The sequence below is a fragment of the Lithobates pipiens genome, unplaced genomic scaffold (genome assembly GCF_037356315.1).
Source record: "Lithobates pipiens isolate NorthernLeopardFrog02 unplaced genomic scaffold, aLitPip1_a1.2 Scaffold_18, whole genome shotgun sequence".
In the NCBI taxonomy this organism is placed as follows: domain Eukaryota; kingdom Metazoa; phylum Chordata; class Amphibia; order Anura; family Ranidae; genus Lithobates; species Lithobates pipiens.
Window position 1 is genome coordinate 97,515,932 of NW_027507758.1, and position 18,231 is coordinate 97,534,162.

At 39.9% G+C, this 18,231-nt stretch overlaps 1 protein-coding gene across 1 annotated transcript in view; it reads left to right on the plus strand.

The window, feature by feature from the left end:
• PCSK2 (proprotein convertase subtilisin/kexin type 2) overlaps positions 1-18,231 on the plus strand; it is a 302,085-nt gene that overhangs the window by 191,385 nt on the left and 92,469 nt on the right. Inside the window, exon 5 of the mRNA XM_077485936.1 lies at positions 947-984. Within this exon, the coding sequence (XP_077342062.1) occupies positions 947-984 (38 nt within the window). The remainder of the gene's footprint in view (positions 1-946; positions 985-18,231) is intronic.

Sequence of the window (18,231 nt, forward strand, 5' to 3'; positions counted from 1 at the left end):
GAGCGCTTCTCCCAGGGGGTTATCTGATGTGGGGAGTAGCCACTCGAGTGCAAAACGAGCTACACAGTGGAGGTAAGTATGATATGTTTGTTATTTTTTTTTTTAAACAAACCTTTACAGTCACTTTAACCAGATGGAAATTTAAAGCTGAACTCTGGTCTTAAAATCTTTTATTGAAATATATTCCTCAATAACCACAAAGGATATAGCTCCACTTTGTGTGCACCAAATTATTTTGCAAACCTTATAAAAGTAGTAGTGACATCATCACTGTGCTGTGCATAGTCTGCATAGAGAGGAGTGCTGTGGGAGGGGCTAAGCAGGCCCCACCCACTATAGGCTGCCTGCAGAAAACTTCCTGCAGAAGAAGAGAACAACAGTCTTTATTACAGGAAGCTCCTGCACAGAGAAAAAGAGCCACACTGCACAGATCTGGAAGAAATTCACAAAGAACACTAATATCCAAGTAAGAATACTTATGGTTCTTGTATTTACACAGAATTTGCTTATCCCGGAGTACGTGTTTAAACCCTTTTTTACTCTAACTAAAAAAAATCTTCCAGTGCATTATGGGAACTGAGTTCTTTTGACTGGCTTATTCCTCATCAGCAGTGACTTGCTGAGGTTTGGTAATGGCCGCACACAGGAGGAACAATCCTGTGCAAGTGCATTTTGTCAGTTATACAGCTATCAGTTTTACTTCTACCAGCACCTTACACAAGCAATCACTTTTTATATTGTGTCATTGTATGAGTCACGCCAACCTCTTGTTGATTGTAGCCCAATAGCTGTCAGCCTTCCACATACATTGCACTTATATGCTGCCAGGAGAAAACCACTCAACTTAATCTTCCCAAGTCTTTTTATTTTGTCCTCCTATTTATCATCCAAATGCATGTCTGTGTATTTCTTCAATACCTGTTTAATAATTGCCTTTTGATTTCAGGAATAGATTACCTTCACCCAGATCTTGCCTCAAATTATGTGAGTATAATATAGTTCATTTCAACGTTTAAAGGCTTTTGTAGGTGACACAGTTATTCGTTATCAAAGAGACAGCAGTATCCATGTTAAGAGTTGAACTTCTGATCTTTTGTTAAATGCATTTAAAAATTGTTGTAATTATAATAGAGGCTGTAGCATATAAATGGTGGGGGAAGGGATCTCACCTAGCAACGGTTCTGTTTGAAATAGATCACACATTAGGATTGCATGGCATCTTATAAGAAAACAGTACAGCATAACACACATCATACCATATCCATGTATAAAAAGAAATGACATATCGCATGCAGAAATACGGATCTCATTCATACCAATGGCTTTGTCTGCAGTCTGTGTCTGAGTTTGATTTTCTCCTTTTAATGCCTTTTACTCCTGGCAGAAAATACAACTTAAAGAGGAGATCCAGCTTGGGTGAATTTTTTTTTAAAGTCAGCAGCTACAAATACTGTAGCTGCTGACTTTTAATATTAGGGCACTTGCCTGTCCAGGGTGCCCATGATGTCAGCACCCCAGCCGATATTCGGAACGACTCTCGGATGCTGCCGCTGCCATTCCTGGTAAGGAAACGCGGCAGTGAAGCCTTTCGTCTTCACAGCCGGTTCTCTACTGCACATGCACAAAGTGCTTTCTAATTGGCCCAGTGGCAGGGAAAGAAGCAAGGGGGCCGAACTTATGGGACATCGCACCATAGCCCTGTCTCCAGAAGTGGGGAAAGGGACCTTTGGAAAACAGGTCCCCGTTCCCCCCTCCCCCCTAAAAGGTGTCAAATGTGGCACCGAAGGGGGGGGGGGGGGACCGTATAAGCGTAAGTTTCACTTTTGGGTGGATCTCCGCTTTAAAAAACATAAAGCTGTATTTTGCACCAATGTCTATGCAAAATTATACACATTTATGTGTGTTTCTGCATTTGACATTAATGCATTCTCTTGGCCAGAATATAAATTTATTCTGGCCATTGGAATGCATTAACGTGTGAAATGTGCTTAGTCTTTATGATTGCATTTTTCTTTTTCTTTAAATACATTTTTATTGAGTATTCAAAGAAGTAATGCAAAACATGAACATTGCATATTAGTACATAGAGCAGCATAGTGCCCAAAATAAACATTTTGCTGAGAAGAAGACCTTGTATCGTATGGAGAGATGGCAGTTCTAGTATGTTGGGTCTAATTCGATAACAGTCAAAAGAATACAACATAAAGAAGAGTTAAATATTTTCACCTCCTCTAATAACTTCTCCGCTCCCAAGGGGCAGGCTCCCCAGGGGCAGGCTCCCCAGCCCCAGCACCCCTAAAGGGAGATAACTGTACCGGGCTCTGGAAAAACCCCCAATAATACACAGCAAACCATCAATATACCCGATAAAAGCAACAGTGAACAGTGCTCCTGAGTGAGCCTACATTTGGTATATAAAAAAAAAAAAACACAAGTAGGAGAGGAGATCAGGTGATAACATATCACTTGGCATAGAAGTTTGAGAACCTCAAACTCTATTGTTTTGTCTAGCACTATGCTGTACCTGAATGGAACAATTTTGAGGGAAATTAAGGTGACTAAAAGTGAATAGAGAACAGAGTAAAAGAAAGGGATAGAAAAAGAAGGAGAAGAGGAGAAGAGCTAGTAAATAGCTACATATGAAGTGGTACTCACGCACCTGCAATCAGTCTGGTGGCGCAGAGGGGCGTAGAGACCTAGAGGTATATCTGATCCAGGGATCCCATGCTGCTGCGTGTTATGATTACATTTATGTGTGTAGCACACCCCTTGGGAGCCGCAAGTAAACTAGGATCCCTCCACCTTGCACAGTCAGGCACACCCAATTTTCACAGGCACTCTTGAGCCAAAGAACAGTCTGTGACTTTGTTTTTTTGTTATATATTGAGGGTAATAACTTGGATAGCGATGGGAAGTTATGGGATGCCCATTTGCCTTCAACAGCAACTTCAGAGACAACTCTACCTATATACAGTCTTTATATACAGCTAATATACAGTTCCAATGGCCCATTACAAGCAGGAACCCGTCTGTGTAACAGAATGTCAGTGTCCAGCTTGCATCATTCCTGTGGCTACTGATCCCAGCACCGCCTCTTGAGGCACTACCAACTGGCCTGGCTGCAGCTGCCCCTTTCTCTAGCCCTCCCGGCTAACTTCCCCCTACAGTCCTCCAGACTGACACTCACCAGCACACCCACATTAAATGTCAGGAGATCTTTCAGACATGCTGACCTGCTCCTGCTGTCCTCTCTCCATGCTCTTGTGCCTCCAGGAAGGGTTTCCTCCATGTGTTTTCACAGGATCCTTCTAGCACCCAAGACCCAGCCTTAAGTCACTCCCCCCCTCCCAAACTAGGCTGCATCCTCAAGGGCCACCGACAGCCTCCTCAGCACTCCATCTCCATCTTCCACTGACTTTCCATCCCTGGCCTGACATGCCTATTTATGAGGTGGCCTGCCCCCTACCAGCTCTTTACTGTGGTTTGGTTGAAGCCCTCATACATATTCCAAGAAGCTCCTCCTAACCTCAACCCACCATGTCTAGAACATTCTCCAATGTCCCAGAAAACAGGGAGGCACCAGAGAAGTTGCTAGGATGAGTCACCTAGGTCACTGAACCCTGACCCAGATTCCCAGCTCTGGCTTGTCCTTGAGCCAAACTTAAATTTTCCTACAATAACAGCTAGACTAACACACTAGAGGGTGCTACATGTGTGTTTTGCTTTTTTTTTGCTCAAAAGCTCCTCCCCTGAATGTGCTGGTAATGGGGTTTTTCAGCCTTTAAACTCTACCCTTCTAATATGCTTGTAAATGCCTATGTGTACATGGACAAAAATCAAGGTGCTTTTCCAGGCTGAAAAAAATGCCAAACATCTGTAAAAGAGGCATTTTTAAGCCATGTGTACATACTTGGTATTAGTGTCAATAGGTCTTATCCTATAATATATATATATATATATATATATATATATATATATATATATATATATATATATAATATATAATATGTTACTAATAATAATAACACCAGTTCTACGTAAAAGTAGATATTTTTTTTTTTTTATGGGAGGGGTACTAACTGGATTATTTATTCTATTAATTTGCCCCTAGTTCAGCTTGAAGTCTAAATGCTCACAGCTAGATTATCAAAACTGATAATATGAACTGTAGAATTTACTATACATCCTTCACTGTGACTAAGCTAAACCATGGATCCAAACTGCTATCATTCCAGTATGGTTTCTTATACAGTTTCTTGAAATCTTTTGCAACTTTTCATCATTCCTACGGTCTAAATCTGTTCTCGACCACACTGTGATTTGCAGTGGCTGAGCATATGTACATGAGAAAACAATAGGGCTATTTTAGAAAAGTTCCAATTTTCATTAATTACTTCCACAGCAGATGCGCTGTGGACATTGCATTGTTTCGCTATTGTCACTTATGATTAAGCTATTCAAGCCATTTGCACCGGAGCTCGACTAAAACAAATTAAACATGAAGTGCAAAAACTTGATGTGTTCCAGCTCTATTGTTTATTAACAAGTAGTTACTCTGTAGGAAAGCCATCATTACGTTTAGGAGAACAGTATAATTTGGTGAGTATGTCAAGGATTTAAAAAAAAAAAAAGTGAGGAGTGGAGCTGCCGCTATCTCTAATGATAGGAATACAATTCAAACAAATTGAGTCCTCTCCTGGTCCTCCAAGATTTCATATCTGTCTCATCCATTTTACATGGTTTATGGCTTTCACAGATAAACTGCCAAGATTATGTAAATGGGACAGAATATTGGATTCTGAAAATGACTTCTCTGGCGCAATTCACATTTATTACGGAGTGTTCCGCTGCCATTAATGGTACGGATGCTACTGTGAAATCCCATAAAATAATAATAAAGTGATTTAACTGTGAAATAAACACCTTCCCCTCTTCCCTAGCTTTTATTACATGAAATGTGAAGACATTTCTGGAAATAGCAATAGCTACAAGAATCGCAAAAGATTGCTCTGGGGATTTAAACTAGAGATTGAACTAATCTGAAGAATGTCGAAAATGAACTGAAATATTTGATTGGTTATGCCATCCACCCAAGTATACCTCATGCTGACAGTTTAACTGTCAAGTTTTTCTCTTAATTTTTTTTTCTAAAATAGAAAATCACAAAGCAGCAAATCAAAAATGTTTCAGTTTTCGGTCAGCTGAATATTTGGTTGAGGTCGGGGCTAGGAAAGAGATGAAATAGGCAGCCTGAATTATCTAAGTATATTTACTAGGTTAGTTATATTCATCTTGTGAAGCAGAGTGTGGTCACAAGATTTCTTTAGGTCCATTGTTTCTTGGATAGTGAAGAGTAAACTTTGTGCTGGGATTTTAATGCTGTCTGTGTCTGGTTTGGAGATTTCTATCCTAGAGGAGCACATGCAATAGTAATAACCAGAGTATACCCCTCCACATTTGCCTATGTGTTTTTAGGTCATGGAAGAATACCTTAAGGCCCCTTTCACACTGGGACAGGGTGCGGCATCGGTGGTAAAGCGAGGTTATTTTTAGCTCCACTTTACCGTTGTTTTAGCGGCGCTATTTGGCCGCTAGCGTGGCGGTCTTAAGCTAGTGGCTGAGAAATGGTTAAAAACCACCGCAAAGTTCTGCTACAGCAGCGCTATACCAGCGGTATAGCTGCGCTGCATCATTAATTCCAATGGGCAGGAGCGGTGTAAGTAGGAGCAATGTATACACTGCTCCTTCTCCACTCCAAAGATGCTGCTAGCAGGACTTTTTTGAGCATCCTGCCAGAGCACCGCTCCAGTGTGAAAGCTTGAAGGCTCTCACATTGGAGAGACAGCAGCGGCTGTTTCAGGGCGTTTTGCAGGCGCTATTTTTAGTGTTGTAGTGCCGGCAAAGCACCCCAGTGTGAAAGGGGTCTAAGGTTCACTGAAATGTCATACAGATCCCACAGACGGGACAGATACGATTCTAGTGGTTGCAAAAAATACCAGCACCACATGGCATGAGTACTAACCACTCTGCTGCCCTGTTTATGTAAAGCAGCTAAATTTGAAGCACGACTAGCTCTGTTTCGTTTTTAATTGAAATGTGGCCAAATTTTACATTATTCAAAAATTTGAAAGTATCTGTATTTCCGAATTAGAAAAATTTACGAATTTAACAACTCTTTTACTCCCTTCCTGACCAGAGCACTTTTTACAATTTGGCACTGCGTCTCTTTAACTGACAATTTCTCACATGCAATGCTGTACCCAGATGAAATTTGCATCCTTTTTCTCCCACAAACTATTTTGGTGGTATTTGATCACCTCTGCGTTATTTTTTGCACTTTAAACAAAAAAGAACGACAATTTTGAAAAAGAAAACAAGGCGGGGCGGGCGTCCGCGGTAAAGCGCCGCTATTTTTAGCAGCACTTTACCGTTGTTTTAGCGGCGGTCTGTGGCCACTAGTGGGGTAGTTTTAACACAGGCGCTATTTTTAGCGCTGTAGCGCTTGAAAACCGCCCCAGTGTGAAAGGGGCCTTAGAGCAACTGCACTTCCAAGTGCACTTGCAGTGCAAAATGGACTTGTCTTTCGTAAATCCCCAATATTTTTTATTTTTTGCTATAATAAATATCCCCAATCACTTCCCAACCGGCGCACGATGATGTACATAAGCAGAATGGCACGGGCAGGCAAATTGCCGTACAGGTATGTCCATTTGTATTTGCCACCTGCCATCGTGTGCGCGCCACTGGCAGCATGTTCGCAAGCACAGTGGTGTAGTGATTAGCACTTTCACCTAGCAGCAATAGGGTTGCTGGTTCAAATCCCGACCATAACACTATCTGCCTGGAGTTTGCATGTTCTCCCTGTGCCTGCGTGGGTTTCCTCCGGGTACTCCGGTTTCCCCCCACACTCCAAAGACATGCTGGTAGGTTAGTTAGAACCTGTCCAAAAAAATTGGCCATAATATGTGTATGTGTGTGTCAGGACTCTACAGGTTGAAGGACCGCATAAATAGCTGCAGATAGACACCGGTGGCAAGAAAAAGCGCCCTGAGGCGATTCAGTTCGTATAGGTAGCGCTATACAAGTCATTCATTCATTCATGCCAGTTGGGACCCCAGTGAGTCCGGATGCGGGTCCCACGGACTCGAACGCTGTGAGGATACCCGCGATCATCTCATGGGGAGGCTGAACGGGGAGATGCCGATGTAAACAGCATCTCCCCGTTCTGCCTAGCAACAAGTGACACTGATCTCTGCTCCATGTGATTGGAGCAGAGATCAGCGTTCACTAAAACAAAGCCCAGCCCCCCACAGTTAGTAACATGCCCCTAGGACACATTTAACCCCTACACTGCCACCCCCTGGTTAACCCCTTCACTGCCAGTGTCATTTACACAGGAATCAGTGCATTTGTATAGCACTAATTGCTATATAAATGACAGTGGTCCCAGAAATGTGTCAAAAATGTCCAATGTATTCGCCATAATGTTGCAGTCACAATAAAAATTTTATTGTGACTGCAACATTATGGCGAATACATTGGACATTTTTGACACATTTCTGGGACCACTGTCATTTATATAGCAATTAGTGCTATACAAATGCACTGATTCCTGTGTAAATGACACTGGCAGTGAAGGGGTTAACCAGGGGGTGGCAGTGTAGGGGTTAAATGTGTCCTAGGGGCATGTTACTAACTGTGGGGGGCTGGGCTTTGTTTTAGTGAACGCTGATCTCTGCTCCAATCACATGTATTCGCCATAATGTTGCAGTCACAATAAAAATCGCTGATCATCGCCATTACTAGTAAAAAAAAAATATTAATAAAAATGTCATAAAAATATCCCCTATTTTGTAAACGCTATAAATTTTGCGCAAACCAATCAATAATCGCTTGCGATTTTTTTTACCAAAAATATGTTGAAGAATACGAATCGGCCTAAACTGAGGAAAAAAATGTTTTTTATATATTTTTGGGGGATATTTATTATAGCAAAAAATAATGCGTTTTTCAAAATTGTCACTCTATTTTTGTTTATAGCTCAAAAAAATAAAAACCGCAGGGGTGATAAAATACCACCAAAAGAAAGCTCTATTTGTGGGAAAAAAAAGATGTCAATTTTGTTTGGGAGCCACGTTGCATGACCGCGCAATTGTCAGTTAAAGCGACGCAGTGCTGAATTGCAAAAAGGGGTCTGGTCTTAAGCCAGCAAAATGGTCCGGTCTGAAAGTGGTTAGAAAAAAAAAAACACATTTATTCATCAGTTTAGGCCAATATATATTCTTCTACATATTTTTGGTAAAAAAAAACAAAATAAGCATATATTGATTGGTTTGCGCATAAGTTTATAGTGTCTACAAATTATGGGAAAGATTTATGGCATTTTTATGGAATTTTTATTTATTTTCATTTTTTTTACTACTAATGGCGATGATCTGTAATTTTTAGTGGTATTACGACGGACAGATCCAACATTTTTGACATACTTTTGGGACCATTGACATTAATACAGTGATCGATGCTATAAAAATGCACTGATTACTGTGTAAATGTCACTGGTAAGGAAGGAGGTTAACACTAGGGGGCGATCAAGGGGTTAAATGTGTGTTCCCTAGATGTGTTCTAGATGTATGGGGATAAGACTGACTGGGGGAGGAGATAATATATATATATATATATATATATATATATATATATATATATATATATATGTATGTATTGATCAATGAGCATGATGTGATAATAATGATATGTTTTTCAATCTAATGATTACTAGATGTACTGTGAAATTCCCTGAGGAAGCAGAGATTTTTACTCCATGAAATGCATTTGATTGTTTCCACCTGTTGAATTGCTATCAAGCCTGTGAAATAGTTATATACAATTATGTTTCATGTTATGCTACATGGATCTCTGTATGTGATTTTAATGATATATACTTATTAAATGATATTTTTACTGAACTGTGTGCTCACCTCAGTGCCAGCCTTACATCCGTCAAAGTCGTATTTTTATGGGATTTATCCCACCACACACAAACTTTCAATTTCAGGATGTGGATGTAATTGCTGTCCCTAGAACTGGCAATAGTACCTCTATAATAGAAAGAATATAATTATCTTCTGAAATTCAAATTCCAAATAGAATAAATTCAAATGTAAATACAATAGAAAAAAAATAATAGATAGAAATATAATAAAAAAAAATAGAATAGAAAGGAATAAATAAAAAGAATAAAAAGAATTTAACCTTCTTCCAAAATTCTGAATAGAATAAATTCAATTTGAATAGAAGAGAAAATAATAGACAAGAATAGAATATAATTTAAAAAAAACAATAGAAAAGCATAGAAAATATAACCATTCCCAGAATTCTAATAGAATAAATTTGAATGGAATAGATTAGAATTGAAAAGAACAGAATAAAATAGAAAAAAAATAGAATAGAATAGGAAGATTATAAATGTATCCTGAAATTCAAATTTCAAATAGAATACATTTGAAATATGAATAGAGTAAACCTGAATAGAATAGAAAAGAATAGAATAGAAAACAAAATAATAGAATAGAAAAAACAATAGAAAATAATAGAAAGAATATAACTATTTTCTGAAATTCTAATTTTGTATAGAATACATTTGAATTTTGAATGAAAATAAATTCAAATAGAATAGATTAGGATTCAAAAGAATAGAAAAAACAACAGAATATAATAGAATAGTAAGAATATATCCATATTCTAAAATAAAAAATTTGAATAGAACAAATTAGAAAAGAATAGAAAAGAATAAAATAGAAAATAATAGAATAGAATAAATTTGAATTTCAAATAGAATACATTTGAATAGAATAGAAAAGAATAGAATATAATAAACAAAAGAATCGAAAGAATATACTATAACTGTTTTCTGAAATTAGAATTTCGAATAGAATAAATTAGAATTTTCGAATATCATACATTTGAATTTTGAATAGAATGAATTTGAATAGAATAGAAAAAAATTGAATATAATAGAAAAGAGAATAATAGAACAGAAAATAAAAGAATAGAATAGAATAGAAAAAACAATAGAGTAGAGTAGAATGGAATAGAAAACATATAACCATCTAGCAAAATTCAAATAGAATAAATTCAATTTCAAATGAAATTAGATTCAAATGGAATTTGGAACATTTTAATTGATTCGAATTTGAATAAACAAACCCAATTCTGAGAACAAATTAAATTAATTTAACTAAGCAAATGTATGTAAATTTTTTCATTCTGCACAACTAAGATGATTTACCATTGATGACAAAAGTCTGACATTTGGAAAGTTAAAGCAAGTGAGAGTGTTTAAGAAGTTTAAAAGTAATGTCCAATTCTAAACTAATTTTTTTTTTTGAATACAACAGGGAAGGGTTGGAGCTTCCATCAGGTTTTTAGTGCTATCAAAAGGGGTCATTTGATGAACAACCTTCCCTCGAATAATTCCTTTCCACTAACTCTCTGTTTTAGAAAGCAAGCACAGATTCATGTCTGGTTTACTAAATAAAATGGGAATCTTCACAAAGTACATTTCATGAACATTCAAATATTTAATGTGCAAATGAAATAATTAAACAGAGTTTTGCTTTTCACATGATAAAAACCACTTACGAAACAGAGGTTAGAAAGAAAGAGCGAGAAGGTCCAGATTTATGTGTGTTTTAATAAGATAAATTGCAGGTTTTTATTAACCACTTAAGGACCGAGCCTCTTTTTGAAATTTGTTGTTAAAAACAGTTTTTTCTTTTGCTACAAAATTATTTAGAACTCCAAAACATTATACTTTTTTCCTAACACCCTAGAGAATAAAATGGCAGTCAGTGCAATACTTTCTGTCACACCGTATTTGCGCAGCGGTCTTACAAGCGCTCTTTTTTTTTTTTAAATATACTTTTTTGAATTAAATAATAAGACAACAGTAAAGTTAGGCCAAGTTTTTTTTCTGAAAGATAATGTTACGTCGAGTAAATTGATACCCAACATGTCATGCTTCAAAATTGCGACAAACATTTACCCTTAAAAATCTCTATATGGGACATTTAAACAATTTTACGGGTTACATGTTTTAAGTTACAGAGTTGGTCTAGAGCTAGAATTATTGCTCTCGCTCTACTGATCGCGGTGATACCTCACGTGTGTGGTTTGAACACCGTTTTCATTTGCGTGCGCTACTCACGTATGCGTTCGCTTCTGTATGCGAGCCCGGCAGGACGGGGCGCTTGTAAAAATAAATGTTTCTTATTTATTTTACCTTTTATTTTTTATTATTATGAATACAATATAAAAAGAGTCTGAAAGAATCTTTAAAAATATTGTAGCAGCACTTGTTGTCCAATCTAATTGGTCAGACAAGCTTTCAAAAATAGTTAAAAAATTGAGAAAAAGGTAGCAGAGGAGAATTATTAAAGTCTTTGCTGTGTTCTGTGAAGGAAACTTCCACCATACACTCCACCACGTGAAGTAAACTCCCCCTATGGGAATGCACTCACCAGATATACAGCAATAACGCGCCTTTAATTGTAAACATGCTTCTCCACCACTCCACTTAAACTTCCACCAGATGTCAGTCTTGCTTAACAGGGGCTCCAGTAAACCATGTGAGAGGAATAAATGGCCACATAGTGTAATACTGATAAATGTTTATTCATCCCAAAACACCCCCTTAATACAAGTTAAGCGTAACAAATATTAAAAGAAGCAAATAATAAAATGCACTGTGCCTGTGTCCTTTCATGGTCACCGGAAGTGTGGAAAAGAATCCGCTGTGTACAGCAGTGGTCAGCTTCCTTGTTCCTTGGCCTGTGGAACGCACACGTGGAACGCACACGTTACTTCCGGTAGATCACGTCACTGATGCGTTTTGTCATTTCCTGACTTCCTCTGAGGGCGAAGTATTTTTTATGTTTACACTGTTTTTTTGTTTTTTTTTAAGAAAAAAATTGTGTCATATTTACACCTAAATGCAATTAAAAGAAAAAAAATGTCATTTAAAAAAAATTATTAAAAAAAAAATATTTAAAAAAATGGCCCTTTAAGAGCTGTGGATGGAGATGACGTTTTGACATTACTTCTTCCCTGCATCGTTATGGAGATGGTTGGGGACCATCTTCCCCTCACTCGTCTCCATACCCAGCAAGGGTGAAGATCTGATTGCCTCCGCCGATGGCGGTAAGCGGCAGAGGGCACTCTCCCACCACCGATAAAAGTGATCTCGTGGCGAATCACCGCAGAGTCCACTCTTATCAGAAACCGGACCGCCGGCCTGAAAACCAGGATACCGAGGTTATGGCAGCTAGCTGCTGCCATAACAACGATATCCCCCATCAAAGTAAGGAGGTATATCGGCGCACAATCTACAGGTTGATGTAGAAATCCACAAAGGAGCTGCAGGATTTTACTGGAGTCCCATTCCTTCCTTGCTAATGACCTGCCCTTATCTGTACCCAGTCTCTTACAGACCCTCCAGTAGTGAGAAACAGACAGACTTCAAGGCCACTCTTTTGAAAATGTATTAGCTTAAAAGTCTAGAGAGAGAGGGTTAAGGGTACAGGCTCTAATGTTTCAGTGACAGCCTCTCAGTTACAAGTGCATCATTTGAGAACAACTAATTAGTGGCCCTAGATTAGTCAGTAGCTGCCTCCTAATTACAATGTATTGTTTAAATAACGCTCTTGGTGGCCCTAGATCAGAGTTTCTCAACTCCTGTCCTCAGGACCCACTAACAGGCCAGGTTTGCAAGATAACTGAAATACATCACAGGTGATATAATTTGCTGCTCGGTGATTGCAGTATTCTAGTCTGCATCTCCCCAAGGTAATACTTTAAATCTGGCCTGTTAGTGGGTCCTGAGGACAGGAGTTGAGAATCATTGCCCTAGATACTGTTGTAGCACCATACCAGGTGGTCTTCAATACCCTTATAAGCAGTCATAGACACCTTAAATATCTGAATAGTGAGGTTTACATGCTATATACATCCAGTAGCAGCTTCCCCTAAACTCCCCTGGACATTCTTCCACATAACAGATGCCCTTTAATATGCTCCACAGGCAACCCCACACCAAATTTAAAAAAAAATGGTGTTCCCCCAAACCATAGCAGACTCAAAGGGCTGGTATGGATTTTGAGGAGAAACCCCATGCCAAAAAATTAAAAAGACATGGGGCCTCCCCCCAAATTCATACCAGACCCTTATCCAAGCATGCAGCCTGGCAGGTCAGGAAATGGGTGGGGGCAAAGGAGCGCCCCCTCCCTTCTAGACCATACCAGGCCACATGCCCTGAACATGGGGAGGTGGGTGCATTGTTCTGCGGCCCCCCACCCAAAGTACCTTGTCCCTATCTTGATGGCGACAAGGTCCTCCTCCCGACAACCCTGGGTGGTGGTTGTGGGGATCTGCGGGCAGAAGGATTATCGGAATATGGAAGCCCCCTTTAAAAAAAGTGACCCCCAAATCCTGCCCCCTCCCCCCCCCCCCCCGTGAATGGGTAGGGGTATATTGTACCCCTACCTATTCACCCCCAAAAAAAAGTGTAGTTTAAATAAAAACAAGAGACGGTTTTGACAAGTGCTTTATTAAAAATTAAGAATGTCCCCTAGTCTTCTCCCTCCACTGCTGTCCTCTCCCTCCAGTGATGTGTTCTTCCTCAGGTCTTCTCCCTCCTTTGCTGTCTTCTCCCTCTGGTGATGTGTTCTTCCCCCAGTCTTCTCCACTGCTGCTGTCTTCTCCACCGCCGACCAGATCCTCCTTCGATGCTGGCTCCCATCGTTGTTACATCTGCGATGTTTGACAGTTCTTATATAACCATGGGACGTGGCTGTCCTGTGACATCACCATGAGATTCCGCTCCTTGTGACGTTACATAATGTGGCTATATAAGAATTGTCAGACATCACAGGAGGAGGACCGGGTCAGTGGTGGAGCAGACAGCAGTGACAGAGAAAACCGGAGGAAGAACACATCACCGGAGGGAGAAGACAGCAGCGGAGCGAGAAGACCAGAGGAACAAGAGCTACGGCAGGGGACATTCTCCATTTTTAATAAAGCACTTGTCAAAAAACATCTCTTGTTTTTTTATTTACACTACACTGTATCCCCAAAGCACCCACCCCTTATTTTAAAGGTATGTGGCCTGGTATGGTCCAGGAGGGGGGCTCTCGCTCGCCCCCCCTTTCCTGACTTGCTGGGCTGCATGCCCGCATAAGGGTCTGGTATGGATTGGGGGGGGGGGGGCACGTAATTTTTTTTGCTGTGTGTTTCCCCTCACAGTCCATACCAGAATGAAGGGTCTGGCATGGTCTTGGGGGAGTAGGATCTTGGGGTTCCCCTTCTAGATCCTCAGAGCACAAGTCAGACCAGTTAAAATGGCTCTCATAGGGAAACTGGCTACAGCCTAGCTACAAACACTAAAATTAAGCCGGCCATACATGGATTGGAATTTAGCTGGTTCAGCATGGATGGGCCGAATTTTGATACATGTATGAGCAAGGTGGTTATACAGAAGTCAACATTTCTGCTTGATCAATACTGCCAGCTATAGCTGGCAGTGCTGATCAGTGTATTCTGATGGTGACACAGAATACACTGATTCCACATGTAGATGGGGAATCCTTCCGCTGATTCCCCATCTACATGTGGTGAATTAAAGTCATTTTTTACTTTTTTGTTCAACCCACAAAACAAATAAAATAATGAATCATCACCCATGGGCTGCCTTAGACAGGAACACTCTAGCACAGTGGCCATCAACCCTCTCCTCAGGGCCCACTAACAGGCCAGGTTCTATGTATTACTATGGGGAGATGCAGACTAGAATACTGAAATCACTGAGCAGCAAATTATATCAACTGTGATGTATTTCAGTTATCTTGCAAACCTGGCCTGTTAGTGGGCCCTGAGGACAAGGTTGATGACCACTGCTCTAGCAGGATCCCTACGAAAACAAAGGTTGAAACATATGGTCAATATTGTTTAAGTGCTTCTAATAAAAAATGGCAATATATTTTATAAAATGTATAGAAAGTTTGACCTCTCAACCATATCAATTCAGTCCATTTCTTAGGGGACTATCTTAGGTGACTGTCTTGTCCTAGTGATAGCCAGTCACCCTCATTGTTTGTCACAGGGACAGAAAGAAAATGAATGGGATTAAAAACAAGAATAAACTCCTAAACTCCCAAAAAATAACTCTTCTCCATTTTATTCAAAACTAAAAATTGGCTTTATGTGTTAAGAATGAAGTTCCAGTGTTTGGGTGAGGTCAGGGCTAGAGTTAGGGTAACATTTAGACAGTGAAATAATGAAAACGGGCCTTCGCACTACTATTCAAAAAACAGTAAACAGGGTAAAAATACCTCTTCAAAGAATCAGTGTAAAAAATAGTGAATATAAAAAAATATATATATAAATAATCAAAAACAAAGTGCACGTGCAAATATAAGATGCAAGAAATACGGCTGAACTTGATAGTATACACAAACTACCCAGCAGAAATAAAAGTGAATAAAGAGTCCTGCGCAAATCAATCAAAAAAGTCCTTTTAAAGTGCTAAGTGCTGATGAAATATAAATGAATAAAAAACGTATAAATGTATATGAGAAAATATTATGCAAAAATTAAAAGTCCATAAAGTGTAATTCACAGGCACCAATGGTGAAAAATTGCAGATGAAAGCAGTAATATAAATCCCAGGATTAAAGGCTCTCAGAACTCTCACCTCCAAGTATAAGAAACAGGCACATCAGAAAAAACTGACCAACTCCACTCCTCGTCTCCAGCCACCAGGGGGATCCTCCACTGCAGCAGACTAGGAAGCGATATTCTCCACACTGGGCCACAAGGGGGCCATATACTGCATGTAAACTAATACTGTAGTTGCGGGGAAGATATTCACAGAGGTGTGCGGCTTTTGCTCTTACAGACCAGGGTTGTGTGTGTTTCCCAGGCAGAGAGCCTGGAAACACAGACAACCCTGGTCTGTAAGAGCAAAAGCCGCACACCTCTGTGAATATCTTCACCGCAACTACAGTATTAGTTTACATGCAGTATATGCCCCCCTTGTGGCCCGGTGTGGAGAATATCGCTTCCTAGTCTGCTGCAGTGGAGGACCCCCCTGGTGGCTGGAGACGAGGAGTGGAGTTGGTCAGTTTTTTCTGATGTGCCTGTTTCTTATACTTGGAGGTGAGAGTTCTGAGAGCCTTTAATCCTGGGATTTATATTACTGCTTTCATCTGCAATTTTTCACCATTGGTGCCTGTGAATTACACTTTATGGACTTTTAATTTTTGCATAATATTTTCTCATATACATTTATACATTTTTTATTCATTTATATTTCATCAGCACTTAGCACTTTAAAAGGACTTTTTTGATTGATTTGCGCAGGACTCTTTATTCACTAACATTTAGACAGGGCTGGGACAAGGGGTGGGCAGGAGGGATCGCTGCCCTGGGCACAGAGGGGATTTTTCTAGAAGGGGTGATTTGAGTAGGGGGAGGATTTGTACTAAGGGGTGGATTTGTGTTAGGGCGGGGTATTTGGGGGGGGGGGGGGGTATTTGTGCTAGCAGAGATGATTGGGGGATTTGTGTTAGGAGGAGAAATTGGAGGGGGGTGATTAGTGCTAGGAGAAGGTATTTGGTGGGAATTTTTGGGGGGGGATGTATACTCAAGGGGAAAATTTGAGGGGTAGAGGATTTGTGCAAGGAGGGGCGATTTGGGGAGGGATAGGATTTGTGCTGGGAGGGGGGGATTTGTACTGGGAGAGGATAATTTTTTGTTTGGGAAGAATTGCTTGCATTGGGAATTCATGCCTAGGGGATACGTGGGAAAAGTAGTGCTCAAATATTTTTGGAAGGAGGGGATTTTTTCTGACACATAAAGCACATTTTGATGGGGGGGGGGAGTGGGGTGTTAGCCATTTGGCATCTTCGCATTGGCACTTCATTTATGGAATAAGTGTTGAGGTTAGACTAAGGGTTAAGTTAAAGCCAGGGGTCAGAGGGTATAGGCTGCTATGATTATTCAACATTTCTTTTCCCAAAAAAGCCACAGTGAACATTAACAATAGCACCAGTTTGCCAGTGCTAAAATCCAATGTACCGCTATTTATATGCAAAGCAAATAATTCAAATATACTAATAAATAAAACATTTTAACTGACATATGAAATGAATGCTGACATAGTCTGGAGAAGTTAACCTTTACCAATAGAAGAATATCAAGGAACTGTTTTCTTTTAAAATGCAAATTGCAGTTAAAGAGAATTTAGAGAAAGTCAGAAGGTGAGTTTGAGGGTTGAATCTTTTCACATATTCCAATTTAACAAGAGGATGGCATTTAGGATAGAAATACTACTTGTCTTTCCCATCTGTGCTATGTAAGATTATTTTCCAGCAAGGATAATATTTGGGGATTTTTTTCTAGAAGTGTATTCAGCCTCTAGTCAATGATTCTGCTGGATAACAATTTGGAGTATTATATTTATTATTCTAATGCAACATTCTATGTGGAATCTAAAGGGCTTAGGTTTGACACAAAAGACTGATTCCCTCACATCATTGTCTGTAAACGCACACTGTTCCGCTCTACTCCTCTTGGGCTTGTATTACAGTACTACAGTTTATTCTGTATAGCATTACACACGCAGAACAAACATGCAGCCAGTGAAGTCTGAATCCTGGCCAGAATGCTTGTTTTAGGTCAGTGACTCACAAGGTGCTAAACTGTACATGAGCAATATGGGTCCAGGGGCGGACTGACAACTCATGGGGCCCCCAGACAATAGGAGATTATGGGGCCCAAAGGCAATCAGAGATATGGGGCAACATAGTAGACACAAACACACACACACACAGTATACAATCACACAGTATACACAGACATGTTTCTATTGGCTGAGAAGGTACTGGAGAGGTGGGGCAGCTATAATCTCAGGATTTTTAGACTAAAAGGATGTCGGTAAGGGACATTTCAGAGACAGATGTAAAAGAAAAAACACAAATTTTTACATACTGTCCCTGGTTTTACTGAGGCTGGCAACCCTGATGGGGCCCCCTAGTGGCATGGGGCCCTCGGGCAGTGCCAGAGTGGCCCAGTGGTCAGTCCGCTCCTATATGGGTCCAATTTGTATACCACATTTCTGTCTTCATGGTTTACCTTTAAAGAGGAAGTAAACTCTCCATTCTTTATCGCGACTTTCATCTC